This window comes from Mastigoproctus giganteus, chromosome 12 (assembly GCF_048544385.1).
Source record: "Mastigoproctus giganteus isolate SK-2022 chromosome 12, ASM4854438v1, whole genome shotgun sequence".
Classification (NCBI taxonomy): domain Eukaryota; kingdom Metazoa; phylum Arthropoda; class Arachnida; order Uropygi; family Thelyphonidae; genus Mastigoproctus; species Mastigoproctus giganteus.
This window is the reverse complement of record NC_143586.1, coordinates 173,940,987-173,958,921: the sequence shown is the minus strand read 5'-3', so window position 1 is coordinate 173,958,921 and position 17,935 is coordinate 173,940,987. Positions and strand designations below refer to the sequence as shown.

At 39.6% G+C, this 17,935-nt stretch overlaps 1 protein-coding gene across 1 annotated transcript in view; it reads right to left on the bottom strand.

The window, feature by feature from the left end:
- LOC150077605 (putative fatty acyl-CoA reductase CG5065) overlaps positions 1 to 17,935 on the bottom strand; it is a 41,050-nt gene that overhangs the window by 10,406 nt on the left and 12,709 nt on the right. Inside the window, exons 2-4 of the mRNA XM_090386661.1 lie at positions 17,358 to 17,471; positions 9,016 to 9,191; positions 417 to 489 (exon numbers count right to left, since the gene is read on the bottom strand). Of these exons, the coding sequence (XP_090242787.1) occupies positions 417 to 489; positions 9,016 to 9,191; positions 17,358 to 17,471 (363 nt within the window). The remainder of the gene's footprint in view (positions 1 to 416; positions 490 to 9,015; positions 9,192 to 17,357; positions 17,472 to 17,935) is intronic.

Here is a 17,935-nt window from a genome sequence, read left to right as displayed (position 1 = left end):
CCCTTTGTACCTTGCTACCTACATATGTTGATGATGCAATGCCTCATTTGGGATTACATCATCAACATTTGAAAGGCCATGAATCTTAGGTGGATTTTACTAAGCCTGTATGACCACTTTTCCCCATGAGTTAGACAAAAAAACTTTAATATGACAAGTTGAAGACAAGATAATAATATTGCATTTTTTCAGGGAAGAGAGAGAGAGAGAGAGTCATCATAATGAAATATTTGAGAATAAGAGCAACAGCAGGTGGTGATATATCTAATGTACAAAGTTTAATTTTCAGTAATGAACAAACAAACAGGCTTTTTTCCCTTTAATGTAGATATGTAATTACTTATTGAAACAAACACATATTTATCTAATTATTATCTTATCTAATAAAATTAGTTACCCATGTGTTATGGACTTACCTTTAAGTGAGACATACGCCTACACAGCTCTAAAACTCTTAGAGTTCCTAACAGATTGATATTGCAAGCATGTCTGAAATATAGATTATTTAAATATATAAAAAATTTCCTGTAGCACAAATGTATAAAGTCTTAATAAAATATAAATCTTTAATAGTTGTAGGTAAAATTTTTGAAATGAGCACAAACAATAACAAGCAAAGAGGAGGGGAATATGTTGGAACATGCAGCAGCCTGGAAAGAAAGGTGTCAGGGAATTCAAGGCCTGCTGGAGGTCTTTGTGTAAAAAGCAAATACATGGCCTGTGTTAGGGTTACTAATATGTACATGTGGGTTAATTTGAAGTGCAGAACTGGTAAATCAAATGCACACTGTGAGGATACCATAACATTCATAGTATCATTCAGATATATGGGATTCAGAATTAAATACAGGAAGTACAATGTACTCAGAAAGCAGAGACAGGACATAAATGACAGGGAGTTATGCACTTAGTTAAGAAGCACAAAATCTAAGGCAGCACATCCAGTGAACATGGGGGGGGAGACTAGTGCCATGTTAAATCAGTTTGGTATGACATAAAAATTGTGTAAAATCTTGAGCCTTGCACAATTTTTCCACCTGGAAAGATTGCGCAAGGCTCAAGGGGTAGAATTTTTTTCAGCCTGGTCTGTACTTGTTAACAGGAGAGACTGCTTCTACAGGGATGGGATACACTTAAATAGAAAGGGTGCAAGAATATTTGCCGATGCTATCAAGGCAGTGTTAGGTGGGTTGGAAAACTGCTAGTTTGGGGGGATACAAGGACTAATAGATTAACAATAGCCACTGGCAGAGGTGAAAGTGATTCTTGCACTGCTTCTATTGGAATGAGCAGCAGCCTGGAAAACATGATGCAGGATATTTCAGAGACTGCTGGCAGTCATTGTGGTACAAGTAAACACATGTGTTGTGCTGGGTAGCTAAGAATAGGAACAGGTGCATGTATACTTGCATGTACACCAATGCTAGGAGTTTTGTAAATAAATTTGATGAATTTGAGGTATTGCTCAAAACATCAAAGGCAGACGTTGTTGGGATATCAGAGACGTGGTGTCACACAGATGTAAGGAATGCAGAACTGGAATTTGGGGAGTACAATGTGTACAGAAAGGATAGACAGGATAGGAAGGGAGGAGGGGTTATGCTATTAGTTAAGAAACAAAATCCAAGGAAGAGAAGCCAGTCGACATTGCTGGACAGTGCAGTGTCGTGTCAGTTTGGTGTGACATAAGCATTGGGAGATCAAAATTGAGAGTAGGAGTGTGCTATAGGCCTAATGACTCTGAGGAGTATAATAAGAAACTGTACAGGGAAATAGAGTGGGCCAGTAAATCAGAGAGTCTTATATTGGGGGATTTTAATTTCCCAGATATTGACTGGAATAAATCCACAAAAGCCTTGTTGGCCACTCGCACACTAGCAAGGCTTTTGTGGATTTATTGGATGATTGTTTTCTACATCAGCATGTTTGGGAGGCAACTAGAGGCAGTAATACTCTTGATCTGATTATCAGTAGTGATTCTTCATGCATTAAGAATCTGCAAATAAGGGAACCACTAGGTGGCAGTGATTACAGTGTGCTGAAGTGGGATTTACTCAAAGAGGTAACTACCATCAGTGGTAAAGGGAAGGGTTTTTGCGTTCATAAAGACGACTACAATGGTCTGAGACAGTATTTAAATTCTATACAGTGGGACGAACTGGTGATGATGTTACCAACAGCAAATTCAAAATGGAAAGCATTCAAAGAACTTATCTTGGAAGCTACTAGGCTTTGCATACCAACTAAGAAATATTGTTCTAGGTTTAGACCTAAATGGATGTCAGATAAACTAATAAGACATATGGCAGAGAAGACAAATGAATGGGATACATATAAATTAATGGGTGACATGGAAGCCTATGATAGATATAAGCTGGTCTGTAACCAAGTCACAAAGGAGATTAGGCAGGCAAAGGCAGATTATGAGAAATCCTTGGCAAAGGATGCAAAGAAAAACAGAAAAGAGTTCTTTACCTATGTAAACTCTAGAAGGAGAGGGATGAATCAGATTGGTCCACTGGATATTGATGGTTCAACAGTTGAGGATCCTGCTCAAGTAGCTAACAAACTAAATCAATATTTTGCATCTACATTCACACATGAGGAGTTATTCAGGAAGTGGAATGCCATAGATGAAGTAAACACTGGCAGTGAGCTAGATGATTTTGTAATAACTGAGAGTAAAGTAGAGGAGAAATTGTTGAGAATAAACATAAAAAAAGGCACCTGGGGTGAATAGGATCTATCCAGTTATATTAAAGGATGCAGAAAAGGAAGTAAGCGAACCCTTAGATCAATTCACAAAGAAGGACCCATGCATTTTTCTTCTCTGCCATGTGTCTCATTAGTTCATCTGACATCCATTTAGGCCTGAACCTTGAACAATACTTCTTATTTGGTATGTAAAGCCTAGTAGCTTCCAAGATAAGTTCTTTGAGTGCTTCCCATTTTGAGTTTGTTGTTGGTAACATCATCAGTTGGTCCCACTGTATAGAATTTAAATACTGTCTCAGACCATTGTAGTCACCTTTATGAAAGCAATAACCCTTCCCTTTACCCCTGATGGTAGTTACCTCCTTGAGTAAATCCCACTTCAGCACACTGTAATCACTGCCACCTAGTGGTTCCTGTATCTGCAGATTCTTAATGCATGAAGAATCACTACTGATAATCAAATCAAGAGTATTGCTCCCTCTAGTTGCCTCCCAAACATGCTGATTTAGAAAACAATCATCCAATAAATCCACAAAAGCCTTGCTAGTGTGAGTGACTAACCCACAAATTCCAGTCAATATCTTGGAAATTAAAATCACCCAATATATGACTCTTTGATTTACTGGCCCACTCTATTTCCCTGTACAGTTTCTTATTATACTCATCAGAGTCATTAGGCCTATAGCACACTCCTACTCTCAATTTTGATCTCCCAATGCTTATGTCACACCAAACTGACTCGACACTGCACTGTCCAGCGATGTCGACTGGCTTCACTTCCTTGGATTTTATGCGTTTCTTAACTAATAGCATAACCCCTCCTCCCTTTCTATCCTTTCTGTAGACTTTGTACTCCCCAAATTGCAGTTCTGCATTACTTATATCTGTGTGACACCACATCTCTGATATTCCAACAATATCCGCCTTTGATGCTTTGAGCAATACCTCAAATTCATCAAATTTATTTACCAAACTCCTAGAATTGGTGTACACGCAAGTATACATGCACCTGTTCTTTTTCTTAGCTACCCTAACACAACCCATGTGTTTACTTGTACCCCAATGACTCCCAGCAGTCTCTGAAATATCCTACATCTTATTTTCCAGGCTGCTGCTCATTCCAATAGAAGCAGTGCAAGAATCACTTTCACATCTGCCAGTGGCTACTGTTAATCTATTAATCTTTGTATCCCCCCAATCTAGCAGTTTTCCGACCCACCTAACACTGCCTCGATAACATCAGCAAACATTCTTGCACCCTTTCTATTTAAGTGTATGCCATCCCTGTAGAAGCAGTCTCTCCTGTTAACACAAGCAAAGTGTAAGGCTGAAAAAATTCTATCCCTTGAGCCTTGCACAACCTTTCCAGGGCTGAATTGATCGACAGGGCTCTCATCATATACTCCCTCCTATCGTGTCTGGGCAGAATTGCAGACACTTTCAAATTAAACCCTAATTCACGGCTTTTTTTCAACAGTGAACTGTACTTGTTAAGTAATTCCGCCGGTCTCCTACTCTCTTAATATCATTAGTGCCAACATGTACAACTATATCACCTTTTGTGCCCTTAAAAGATGATATCCGCTCTACTTCATCAACCTTTGCTCTGGCAGACATACCCTGGTCCTGTTCCACCTATCCTTTTTAAGCATGTTTCCCTTTTCTCTGACAATAGAGTCACCAACAACTACTAGTTCCTTTGGGACCAGCGCATTCTGCGCTTTGTTAAGGACACTACTGACGCTATGCTGCTGCAACAGGATCTGGAAAGGTTGAGCAGATGGGCTGAGAGGTGGCAAATGAAGTTTAACATGTACAAATGTAAAGTACTACATATGGGAAACAGCAACCCCAGAGCAACGTATCAACTGTGTGGTACTACACTGACAGTGGTAGAAAATGAAAAGGACCTGGGGGTAATTGTGCAGGCAGATATGAAGTTCTCTGAGCAGTGCAGACGGGCTGCAAGAGTAGCTCATGGTGTCTTGTCAATGATATATAGGAATTTTTCTAGCAGGGATAAGGAGGTGATTATTCCCTTGTATAAGGCAATGGTCAGGCCACATCTTGAGTACTGTATACAGGTCTGGAGGCCTCATTTCAAGAAGGATGTAGAGCTGCTGGAACGAGTACAGAGAAGGGCAACAAGATTAGTGAATGGAACAAAGGGTTGCTCTTACGAAGAAAGGCTTAAGTTTTGCAAATTACAGTGTCTGGAGACTAGGCACCGGCGAGGTGATCTGATAGAGGTGTATAAAGCCTTGAATGGTTTGAGCATGCTCAATGCCAATGGGACTCTTCCTCTTGCTCAGAATAATCACCTGAGAGGGCATAAATTCAGATTGAGGAAAAACAGATGTAGGATAGATGTGCGGAAATTTGCCTTTAGCCAGCGGGTAGTTGGTTGGTGGAACAGACTTCCATCCCTTATTGTGGAAGTTGATAGCCTGAATAAATTTAAGGCTTAGCTGGACAGGTATTTCAAACAAACAGAGGGGTGAAATGGAAGCGGTTTTGTTTTTTTTTTGGTTGATGCTGCATAAACTTGCTTTCTTGCATCGTATGCCTCTACTAATGCTAATGTAATAAGACTGGAAACACAAAAAAAAAGTAGATTGTTTTATTGGCTTAATGATTGTCTTGAGAATAATGAACAACTGTACAGAAGGCAAAGTGTAAGCAAGTAAATCAGAATGCCTCATAAGGGGGGATTTCAACTATCCTTATATTGATCAGACTTCGTGAGTGGATAACAACACAGTATCAAGACTTGTGGATTTACTGGATGATTGTTTTTTTATATCAGTACGTTAGAGAGGAAAAGAGAGAAGGAAAAATTTGATCTGATTAGCAGCAGAAACTGCTTCATACATTAAGAATCTACATGTTAGAGAGCGACAAATGATTTGAAGTTTAAATTCTGAAGTCAAATATGAAGTTCTCTGAGCACAGACAGGCTGCCAGAGCAGCTCATGGGGTTTTGTCAATGATATACAGGATTTTGATAGCAGGAATAAGGTGATTATCCCAGTGTATAAGGCAGTGGTCAGGCCACATCTTTAGTACTGCATACAGCTCTGGAGGCCTCATTTTAGGAAATGATGTGGAGCTGCTGGAATGGGTACAGAAGAGCAACGAGACTGATGAGCAGAACAAAGGGGTGCTCTTACCAATCAAGGCTTCAATTCTACAAATTGCAGTGTCTGGAAAGTAAGCACCTACTAGATAATCTGATTGGGTTTTTAAGATTTTGAATGGATTGAGCAAGCTCAGTGCTGATAGGATTCTTCCTCTTGCTCAGATCGCACACACGAGGGAGCACAAATTCAAATTGAGGAAGGATAGTTGCAGAATAGATTGTAGAAGTTGATAGTTTAAATATATTCAAGGAAGAGCTAGACAAATGTGAAATGAGGTGTCATTTTTTTAAATTTATTATTTTTCTTTATTTCATTTATTTATTTTTTGGCTGATGTTATATAAGCTTGCTTTCTTGCATCATTTGCCACTGCTAATGCTATTGCTAATAAAGGAAGTACTAGGCAGCAGCGATCAGAGTATTCATATGGGGTCTTTCGTACGGATGATTACAGTGATGTCAGACAGTTGTTAAATTCTCTATAGTGGAACCAACTGATGATATTACCAACAGCAAATTCTAAATGGGAAGCATTCAGGGAAGAAATCATGGATGCTGCTAGGCTTCTTATACCAACTAAGAGATACAGTTCATTAATTTCCTGTTATTAATATCAGGAAATTAATTTCCTGAGGGGACATAAATTCAAATTGAGGAAAGACAGATGTAGAATAGATGTGTGGAAATTTGCCTTTAGCCAGAGGGTGGTTGATTGCTGGAACAAACTTCCATCTGTTGTTGTTGAAGTTGATAGCTTAAATAAATTTAAGGCAGAACTAGACAAATATTTGCATTGAATGGATGGGTGAAATAGGTTGTTTTTTTTTTTTTGGCTGATGCTGTATAAGCTTGCTTTCTTGCCTCATATGCTTCTACTAATAGTAATGCTAATAAATATCATGCTGTGGCATGCCACATTTAAAGGTTATATAAGATGCTCGGTGGTGGGATAACGTTGGAATTTTTCCCATGACTGATTTTGTGACTTCCTTGCTTCTTTACACTCTTGGTTTGAAAAATGTGAAAATCGGGATGGTGTTTTTGGGATTTCAATTATCGCTGCATGGATAATTCTACGATGCACTCTATGATATACTTCACAGCTTCATCAATTGAGTCTTGTTGAATTTGTACAGGATCAAATTCCGTAAGCTGTGAGAATGTACTCGTTCTCCTTGACCATACCTTGGGATTCTAAATGGATGAAAAGTGGTAAATATTATGGGGAAGTGATCCTCCACCCAGGAATGCGATGTAATTATGGACAGCGGTGCAGCAAGCATGGATGGAAATACCTGTGCAATGCTTTCGAGAACTAGTGGACTTGATGCTTTGCCATGTTACTGCCCCTATCCGAATGAAAGGTGGGCCTACCCATTACTAGGTAGGTATCCCATGATTTCTGTCCACTCAGTGTACAACTTCTACAGTATGAAAAAGTGAAATAACCAGTTTTTTGTTTCTTTGTTTTAGTTTTATTGGCGCATCAGCTACTAAGGCTATAATGCGCCAAGACCAGGTCATTTATAAAAAATTTTTAAACTTTCAGTGACCTAATTAGTTAGGTCACTATGTCAAAATGTATAACAAATATATAAAAGAAACAAGTAAAAATTTTATATATGAGTAAAAATATTTATTGATTTTAAAAAGCTAAAAACAGCAGACACGTTGTCATTGTCAGATAAAATCTGACTGAGTGTATATGGCTCAGTCAGATGGTTAAAAGCGGTAAGACGGATATTGCTAAAAACTGAACATTCGATTAAAATGTGTCTAATTGATAAAGCTGTGCCACAAGACTCACACATAGGAGGGTCATCAGCCCTCAGCAAAAAAGAATGTGTCAAATGACTATGTCCTATGCGGGTCCGGGCAAGAACAACTTCCTCCTTACGATTCCTGCGCAGACTGGACTGCCACGGTTCAATTACAGGCTTAATTTGATATAATTTATTCGCAGTCTGTCTATTCCACGAATACTGCCATTGGGAATGTATTTTCTCGTGTATTATTTGCCTGTAGTCTGTATAGGGGACTAACAGGCAGCGATTATTATTGGGAATTGCTGATTTGGCTGCGGCGTCAGCCAAATCATTTCCCCTAATCCCAATGTGGCTCGGAATCCAGCAGAAGCGGATGTCATATTCGCGTTCATGGAGAACGTGAATCTTCTGCTGAATGCTAGACAGGACTGGGTGAGGATTATATCTCACAGAGATTAAAGCCTGTAGCATGCTAAGAGAGTCGGTATATAAAATGAACCGTTGATATTGGCATTCACTAATGTGATCCAAGGCTAACTCTACAGCGTACAGCTCTGCAGTAAATATGCTGCATTCAGAGGGAATCTGCTCTGATATAATGCTGTCTGTAAAGACAGCAGCAGATCCCACATATGATTCTGACTTCGAACCGTCTGTGTAGACTGGCGCGAAGTTGGAATATTCAGTTCGGTGTGCTGAATGAAGCTGCAGGTAGACACATGATGGAGTGTCCGACTTTGCCCAGATTCTAAGCGACAAGTCGCATGCCGGGACACGAGCATGCCAGGGTGGAAAGGGTTGCTTTGATGTTTGGGCAACCTTGTCTACCTTGATATTAAGTTCATTGAGTAGCCCTTGGAGACGGATACCAAAAGGACGATTGGCAGTCTTACGGGTATTGTACAAGTTTTCCCATCGTGGCTCAAAAACGAAGGGCCACGTAGGGTGGTCTGGCAGGGATTTCAGTTTTAAAGCGTACTTTAGAGACAACTGCTTACGTCGAAGCGATAACGGTGGTTCGTTTGCTTCGACGTATAAGCTCTGGACAGGAGATGTTCGAAATGCTCCAGTAGCGATGCGTATAGCCTGATGATGGACGGGGTCCAGCCACCGCAGGACACTGTCTCGGGCTGAGGAATATACCTGGGACCCATAATCTAGTTTGGATCGCACAAGTGCACGGTAAAGCCGAAGAATGGTACATCGGTCTGCTCCCCAAGGAAATAACCAGTTTAACCTTAGATAAAACTGACTGCAATTTCCTGCCAGAGAGCTGCACATAACCAATGTGGTATCGGTGCATCAGCAATGTGTGCAGATGCATCCAGATAGCTATTGTAATACTGATAATTTGTCCAGTTAATCAAGAAAAATAAAACTTCAAAGCTCACTTACTTTAGTGTGTTGTTAAACTTCACGTCTGCAGCAGAATGAATGACCACTGATACATTATTCACAACTATATCCAAATCATTGCTGGATAAGCCAATATCAGACTCAGTAATATCTCCATGCAGGGGTACAACCTTCTTCAAAGCATTCCGTTGTCTTTTCCTCACTGTATCAAAGAGCTGTGAAAGTAGCAGAGTGTAAATTTGTGGTTAGCTAAATCATAAAAATATTGAATTAAACTATTTTCTCTCTTGTTATTTTTTATGAAAATGCACATATACAGGCTTACTTTACTTTAATTTATCTTTTACTTCTAATGTAAAAGTTTTCATCAAAAATTTAAGGATAATGTTGCATTAAATGTCTCGTTTCATATTTCATTACAGTGATTTTAAAACATGTTCATTTATGCATCGATAAGAAGCCCTGAATTAATATTGTGGAATGCAGTAAAAAAACCAAGCTCCAATCTCTGGGGGATGTAAAGATTGCTATAAAATAAGTAAGCTAATGATCTCAGTGAAATGGTTGTCAGAAAAGCAATTGGGGTTTAGTGGAGGACAGGCTTTGTGAGCAGAGGCGGATTTAATGGCAGGTGTACCGGGCGCGCACCCTGGGCCCCGACTTCTGAAGGGCCCACGCAAAACCCCAACAAATTAGTTGAACATATTAGTTCAACTATTAGTTCAAAACTTTTTGATTATTATTATGCTATTATTAATTATATTATACATATATTATATTCAAATTTTAATGGAAATAAAACATTAATAGTACATAATATTTTTTATTTATTTTAAAAAAATGGTTAACATGTATTTTTATTTTCCCTGTCTCTCTCTTTTTTTTAAGGGGCCCAATATTTTCTTCTGCGCCCGGGGCCTCAACCAACTTTAATCCGCTCCTGTTTGTGAGGATGTTATATACTGTCTAATCAAAACATTATGACCACCCCTGTGTTTTTGTAATCAGCCATTCCTTTCTGCCTGGTCTCAGTGAGGACTGGTAAATGTGATACACTTTCATAGCATGCGGTCCTTACAAAGTACTTGATTGACATGGCAGGATGTGATAGGACAGACTTCAAAAAGAATGATTGTCTGCTATTAGTTGAAGGGTGGCAGTATTGTCAACCTTCAATTGGCCCCACCTTGTATGAGCCGGTAAACGGAAAATGGTGGAACAATCAACCATGGACTTTAATCAGGGGGACTACCAGCAACATTTCTAAGACCACATTCCAATAAATTCTTCTCAGTACAGGAAGCCAGAGTAGGCAACTAGTCAAGGCACCCAAGGTTAGAGCCACCCATTGCAATGACACCTAAAGTTTGTATGTGAACAGCATTACTAAACCATTGCTGTCTGGAAAAAAGTTGCATTTTCCAATGAAAAACACTTCCTGCTGGGCTGTGTGATGACAGATGGAAATTACGGCAACAAACTGCTGAGAAGGATAACTCTGATGGCATGATCAAACAGAATCAAGTAAGTAGTCGCAGTGTTTTGGTACTGGGATGTTCCCTGGAAATGGAGCACTCATACCCCTAGACTGTACCCTGTTGCTAAAAACCATGTATCCATTGTGCCAAGTCAGATACATTCTTCCATGGTAAAGGCTTCCCGGATGGCACAGGTGTGTTCTGGGAAGATAATGCACCCTGCCAAGTTGCTGGAATTATTGGAGAGTGGTTGGCAAAACACAAAAATGGTTTCCAGATGCAATCATGGCTGCCAACTTTTTTAGAACACTATAGAATATCTCTGGGATTACACAGATCGACAGATCTTACAACATACATTACAGTATGTTGTAAGCATTACAATGCTTACAACATACTGTAATGTTCAGAGATGTTATAGAGTCCATGCCTCAGCGTGTAGCAGTGATGCTGATGGCAAAAACAAGGACATACCCACTATTAGGTAGGTGATCGTGTTTTCATTGGACAGTGTACAGTCAGACATTATATAGAAAAGGCTGTATAAAACACGTAAGTATATAAAACCATTATGTTAATATAAGTGTCATTACACCTTGGGAAGATTCACTTGAACTGGAAATGCTCCCCAATTCACACAGATGGTGCTAAAGAAGAGTAACTATAAAATAATGATTTTGACTTCTTCAAGAGGCGTGTTTCCATTTACAATGGGTTTCCTCCGCCTACAAGTTACTTTTTGGTAGGAATTTTTTCCAGCCAAAATATGCAGTTCAAGGCGTTTTGGTCAGTTAAACCTTGGGCTGTCGTGCACTCCCATACTCCATCCATCCATGTCCTCCTAGGTCTTCCTCTTTCATGGAGGTATCCCAAGATAGCCTTCGGATAGCTGGTTTCTCTGATTTTGATTTCTGCCATAAAAAATCATTGGCTCTGCGATTAAAATATGCATTAGAATTAGCAGAGGCATATGATGCAAGAAAGCAAGCTTATACAGCATCAGCCAAAAAAAAAAAAAAAAAAAAGCTTACCCATTTCACCCATTCATTGGTTCCAAAAGTTTGTCCAGTTCGCCTTGAATTTATTTTTTTTTTATTTTTTTTTTTATCAGAACCCCAAACACGAGAGGTATTAGAACCTATAGTACTTAGTACCGTGCTTGGGTTGGAGGTTGAGAAGACGAAAGAAGATATTTGTTGACATTGGACTTGAACTTCTGTAGATTGTAATTTTCAGAAAATACGTATGAAGGAAGGTTGTTCCAGAAAACGGCAGTTGAATGAATAAATGAGGAAGATGAAAAGTTGGACAGTAAATGGATGTTGGCTGGTGGCGGCACGTGTTCGGACTGTTTTGAAAGAGAGAGCGGGAATTATAGAAGCCAATTCAGAAGAACAGTGCCCATGGAAGTATCTGCAGAAGAGGCATGCAGCAGAAACAGTACGTCTATGAGAAAGCGAGTGGAGAGACTCTGTTAGAGATGAATCATTAATTAACCTAACTGCCCTCTTCTGAATGGAATCAAGAAGCCTGAGAGAGGTTTTGGGGGCACCACCCCAGATGTGGGAACAATATTCCATGGCAGGGCGGATTTGCGATTTATACAGAGTGCCAAGAGAGATTAGAAGTCAGGGTAATCCCCAAAAGAGATATATCATTTTGCCTAGAAATCGGAGTGTCACTAAAGATAAGCATAGGAGCAGAAGAATCCTTTTTGCGAGATATAAGACAAGACTGAGTTTTAGAAGGGTTGAAATCAACTAAGTTGTCTTTGCCCCACTGGAGAATTACCTGAAGATCGGAATTTAAGAAATTGGCAGCAGATTTTCGAGAACTTGAAGCTGATTGAGCAGGACAAGGTTTCTCAAAATGGAAAGTTGAATGCAATGTGCTATCATCGGCAAAACTATGGATAGGATTTCCAGTCAATGGAAGAAGGTCATTAATATACAAGAGGAAAAGAGTGGGGGAAAGAACTGAACCTTGGGGGACACCGGCATTAGTGGAGAAGTTAGAAGACAGAGAGCCATCTACCATCACCCTCTGTGAGCGAATTACTAAAAACAGTTGGCAAACCATAAGATGGAAGCTTGTTTAGAAGACCTTTATGCCAAACACGATCAAAAGCCTTTGAGATGTCAAGAGCAACTACTTGTGTTTCACCGAACCTTTCCACTGAATTAGTCCATAAATGGGTAACATAAGCCAGAATATCACCAGTGGATCGACACTGATGGAATCCATACTGGCGATCATTGATCAGATGGAAGGTTTCTAGGTAGTTTAAGAGTTGGCGGTTAATTGATTTCTCCATTACTTTAGAAAGAGTAGAAGTAATTGCAATGGGACGATAATAAGATGGGAGGGATTTGTCACCCTTTTTAGGAACTGGCTGGATATGAGCAAATTTCCAAGCAGAAGGGAAAACACCTTTGGAATAAGAAAGTGAAAAAAGGCGGCAAAGAATAGGAGTAAGTTCAGGAGCACAAGTTTTGAGAACAAGTGGAGAAATACCATCAGGACCTGGAGCTTTCTTAGCATCAAGATTCATCAAAATCCTTCTGATATCCTTTTGACGGAAGACCACAGGAGGCATTGAATGGAGCGTGTTAGGAATGGTGGGAGGTGTTTTACCAAGATCATTAATACATGAGCTGGAAAAAAAATGGGATGCTAGCAGGTCAGCTTTATCCTTGGCTGAAGTGACAACAGAACCATCTGGTTTGGACAGAGGTGGGAGCAGAGATGGGCAAAAGTTGCGGCCAGTAGCTTTGGCAAGAGACCAGAATGCTCGGCTACCATTAGGGCAAGAAGCAAGTTTTCTACTCTGTCTGTTCAAACTCTAGTTTGGACTGATTAATAACTGCTTTACAATTGTTGCGAGCTTTGGTGTAGGCAGAAAATGAAACTGAAGAATTATAAACAAGCCAATTACGATATGCAACATTCTTCTCTTGGACAGCCTTAGCACATTTATTGGAAAACCAAGGTTTAGATAAAGGACGAGATTTTAAAGTGGAGTGTGGGATAAAGGATTCCATTCCTGCAAGAATAATTTCACTGACACGATCTGAGCAAACGTTGACATCAGAAGTTTTGAAACAGTAATCAGACCAAGGAAAAGAAGAAAAGAAGTCTCGCAGGTCATCCCATTTTGCATTCTTGTAATGCCAAACAATACAAGGTTGGGAATAGCCATGAGATAAAGGTTCCATTGGAGAAGAGACAATCACCAAGTTGTGATCTGAAGTGCCTAAAGGACCTCTCACTTCGACCTTGCACTTAGAAGGGTTGTTTGTGAGAAAAAGATCAAGCGTATTGGCTGTATGATTAGGATTGTCCGGTATTCTTGTAGGTAAATGAACAATCTGTGCTATGTCATTAGTAATTGCAAAAGCCTCAGCATCTCGACCTGCTGGGTCGGTGTGACTAGAAAACGGAAGCCAGCTGGAGTTGTGAACATTAAAATCACCAAGGAAAATTACCTCACTGTTAGGAAAGTTGGACTGGAGAAACTCAAGTTGCAACGAGAGGAAGTCAAAGAGCTCCAAGTGATTAGTGGAGTTGGGAGAACGGTAGAGACAACAGATGAATTTGACACAATGAGGTAGAGAGATTTTAAGCCAGAGAAGATCAAAGAGAGGAGATTCCAAATTGCCAAGTCTCTGACAGGGAATATCAGAACGGACATATGGACAAGTACCACCTTTGAGGCGAAAGGAATCATACAGCAAATAATTTGGACATCTGAGATGAGAAGTAGTTGAATCAACTGATAACTGAGATTCACTCAGAAAAAGTACATGGGATTTGGAAGATTGCAAGTGGAAATGGACATCGTTGAGATTGGAATTAAGACCACGTATATTTGTGAAATGAATTAGGAAGTTCTTGGGAGGTTTAGATCTTTTCGCAGATAAGCTTGCTCTATTATTTTGACAATTCATGGTGTATTCAATAGTAAGAAAAAGTGGGTGGGACATGCTGTATGAAGTAATGAAATTTTTGGATATGGCGTACATGTGGTAAGAATATACCCAGATCCTTGACATAACGTGGCCTCGACAATGCTCCCCGCATACACACTACTCGGACTCCCTCCAGTCACTATCTGGCAGAGTAGAGGTAGCAAGATTATACACTAACTGATCCGGAAGCCTCCTAGAGAGTTACCAATAGGTTTGGTCCGGTGTACTATCTAGCAGCCGGCCTGCGAACACCGTTTTAGAGCTGTACCCTCGAAATGTAAGGAATATTGGATCTCGCCACGACATTCATCATAACCTCAAAAATCATCAATCATACTGCATGATGGAAGAGATAGGGAAGGGTTGGCCGGAACTTAGCTCTAGAGACTAAACATGGGTTCCACCACTTCAAGCCTCCAATAAGCAAAGTGGTGGTATTTCACAGGTTGATGAGAGTCATCTACCACCTAGTACTGCCTGGTAACATAGAGGGGCGGCGTTCCTCCATGTGGTGTGGGCGCCACACCTCGACCCCTGCTTACGTTGGCTCACACCTGGGTGGTCACCCACCATGTACTTGTGCATGGAGGTTATACCCAGGATTACTAACAGTCCCACCATCGTGAAGGTGCAAGCAGAGGATTTGGCTGTCATAGACCGTCCGGACTTCGCCGAAATTGGGTCCACTTGACTTAAGTGTCACCCGAATATCAGTTCCATCAGCGTTTTAGACTCCCAGGTAGCAAGAACAGCTTGTCTGGCATATCTGAGAGAATGTCTGTGACAACCTCAAGGACCATTTAAGCTATCACCTTCCACAACAACCGATGGAAGTTTGTTCCAGCAATCAACCACCTGCTGGCTAAAGGCAAATTTCTGCACATCTCTTCTACAACTGTCATTCCTCAACATGAATTTATGCCCCCTCAGGTCTGCAATTTGAGCAAGAGGAAGAATTCCATCAGCACTGAGCTTGCTCAAGCCCTTACACACCTCAATCAGATCACCTCACAGATGGGTGCATAGTCTCCAGACCTTGCAATTTGCAGAACTTAAGTTGTTCTTGATAGAAGCAACCTTTTGTTCCCCTAACCAATCTTGTTGCCCTTCACTGTACTCGTTCCAGTAGCTCTACATACATCCTTCCTTAAATGAGGCTTCCAGACCGGTATGCAGTACTGAAGGTGTGGCCTGACCATTACCTTATACAAGGAGATAATCACTTCATCCCTGATAGTAAAATTCCTGCATATCATTGATAAGACCTGATGAGCTGCTCTTGCAGCCTGTATGCACTGCACACAAAACTTCATCTCTGACTGCACAATTACCTCAGTTATTTTTTATTCTCCACTACCCTGAGTGTAGTTACCATACTGTTTGTGGACTACTATGGGGTTATTGCTATCCATATGCACAGTACTTTGCATTTGTCAATGTTAAACTTCAGTTGCCACCGCTCAGCCCATCTGCCCAACCTTTCTAGATCCTGTTGAAGCCACATATGTTGTTGCTGTCATTAACAACTCTGCCAACCCTCGTATCGTCTGCAAACTTGGACATTAAGCCTGATATACCTTTGTCAATATCTTTGATAAATATAGAAAACAATAGGCCCAACACAGAACCTTGGGGTATTCCACTAATAAAATTAGTTCACAAAGAGCAATGTCCATTGATTGCCACTCTCTGTCTTCTCCCACTCAACCATCCCTTTATGCATAGCAGCAAATTGTCTTTAATGCCATACTGCTCTAATTTGTATAGTAGTCTTACATTGGCAATGTCTAAAGCTTTCCTGAAGCAGTTACAATAGATTATAAATTTGTGTGACACTTGTATGAGGCAGATTAGATACAACTAGATAGCAGGTTAAAACATTACTGCTGTTGGTATAACTGGATAATAATGTTCTTCATTATTATCCAGTTATACCAACCTACATGATGTCGAGCAACCTTCTTATGACATTATAATTACGCCAAATCACAGATCAAAAAGCTTGACAAATTTTAATACCATAAGTTACGTAACATGTGATAAAGTTAAGTTATTAGCATTAGTAGAGGGCAAGACTTCCCCTTAACAAAACCATGCTGTGTTCGAGCTATAACTGAAGTCTTGTCTAGATGATCCTGCAGTGCTTCTTTAACCAGTGCCTCCATTAATTTTCCTGGAACAGAAGTTAAACTAACAGGTCTATAATTACTTGTGTCAGCATTTGATCCTCCTTTGTGAATTGGGGTCACATTTGCACATCTCCAGTCTATGGGTACCTCCCTGAGTCTAAGAAAGCTCTCATAATCATGGCTAAGGGTTTGCTTACTTCCTTTGCTGCCTCCTTTAATATAACTGGATAGATCCCATCCACCCCAGGTGCCTTTCTTGTGTTTATCTTCAACAATTTGTCCTTCACTTTACACTCAGTTATTACAAGATTATCTAGCTTACTGCCAGAGTTGAATACACCTCTGGCATTCCCCTCGCTGAATAACTCTTCATGTGAGAATGTCGCACCATTGAAAATGAGCATTTAAAATAATAGTTTATTAGGTTAGCAGTCCAGGAATTTTAAAGCCACAACTGGTATGTCACTTTTTTTTTTTGTGAAATTTTTTAACTTTTAAAAAAAGACCAGTAAATTATAAGAATGCAATAGTAAATAAAAACAATTCAAAGTTCTTGTGGTATTAATTAATCTATAAAATGCAATTACTGTACTACAAACTTCGAATATTCATTAACTAAGAAATAAACTGACTGTATTCGTGACAAAAATTATCGTTAGAAAAAATAAAATTTTGAAAATGAATATCACTAATTGTAAGAATTATTTTTAAGCTAAAGAAGCTCATCATAGGGGAAAGTGCATTAGAATAATGCAATATGAACACTTTAATCTACCGGAAAACATTAATAAGTGGAAATGTCTTACAATATCACTCAGCAAATGGTCAAGGCGATCCCGGTAATCTGCTCCTTTCGATCGAATAAGGACATAAATGCATTTTATTCCAGGACATGATCTCAGTAGCTTTTCAAGGAGAGTCTGAAACAAAACAACATTCAATCTTCGCTATTATTTGCAAACGTTTTTTTTTTTTTTTTTTTAATGTTGCAAAATTATTCAGCAGTGTTTCTCATAAGAGTGAAGTCTAGAGTTCTAACTTTTTAGAATTTTTGAATAGTATGACGTCACAATCATGCTTCCTGAAGTTACTACTGCAGTAAGTACGATTGCAATAATACAAATATTTGTCAACAATTTATTTTTTCGTTTCGCATTTTCGTTACATTCCATTGTTAGGTTCTCCTAACAGCTGCGTATCTCGATTCGACTACAAGATCATTCCATTAACGGTGCTATTTTACAGAGATATTCAGATATACGTTGCACTCTCAAGTATACATCTCTTACTTTAGTTATCATAAATCCATTGTATCTTGTCGTCTAGAAATTATGAAAATCTGTGAACGATCAATAAAATATTTACAATAAAAAAGCTCTTTTAT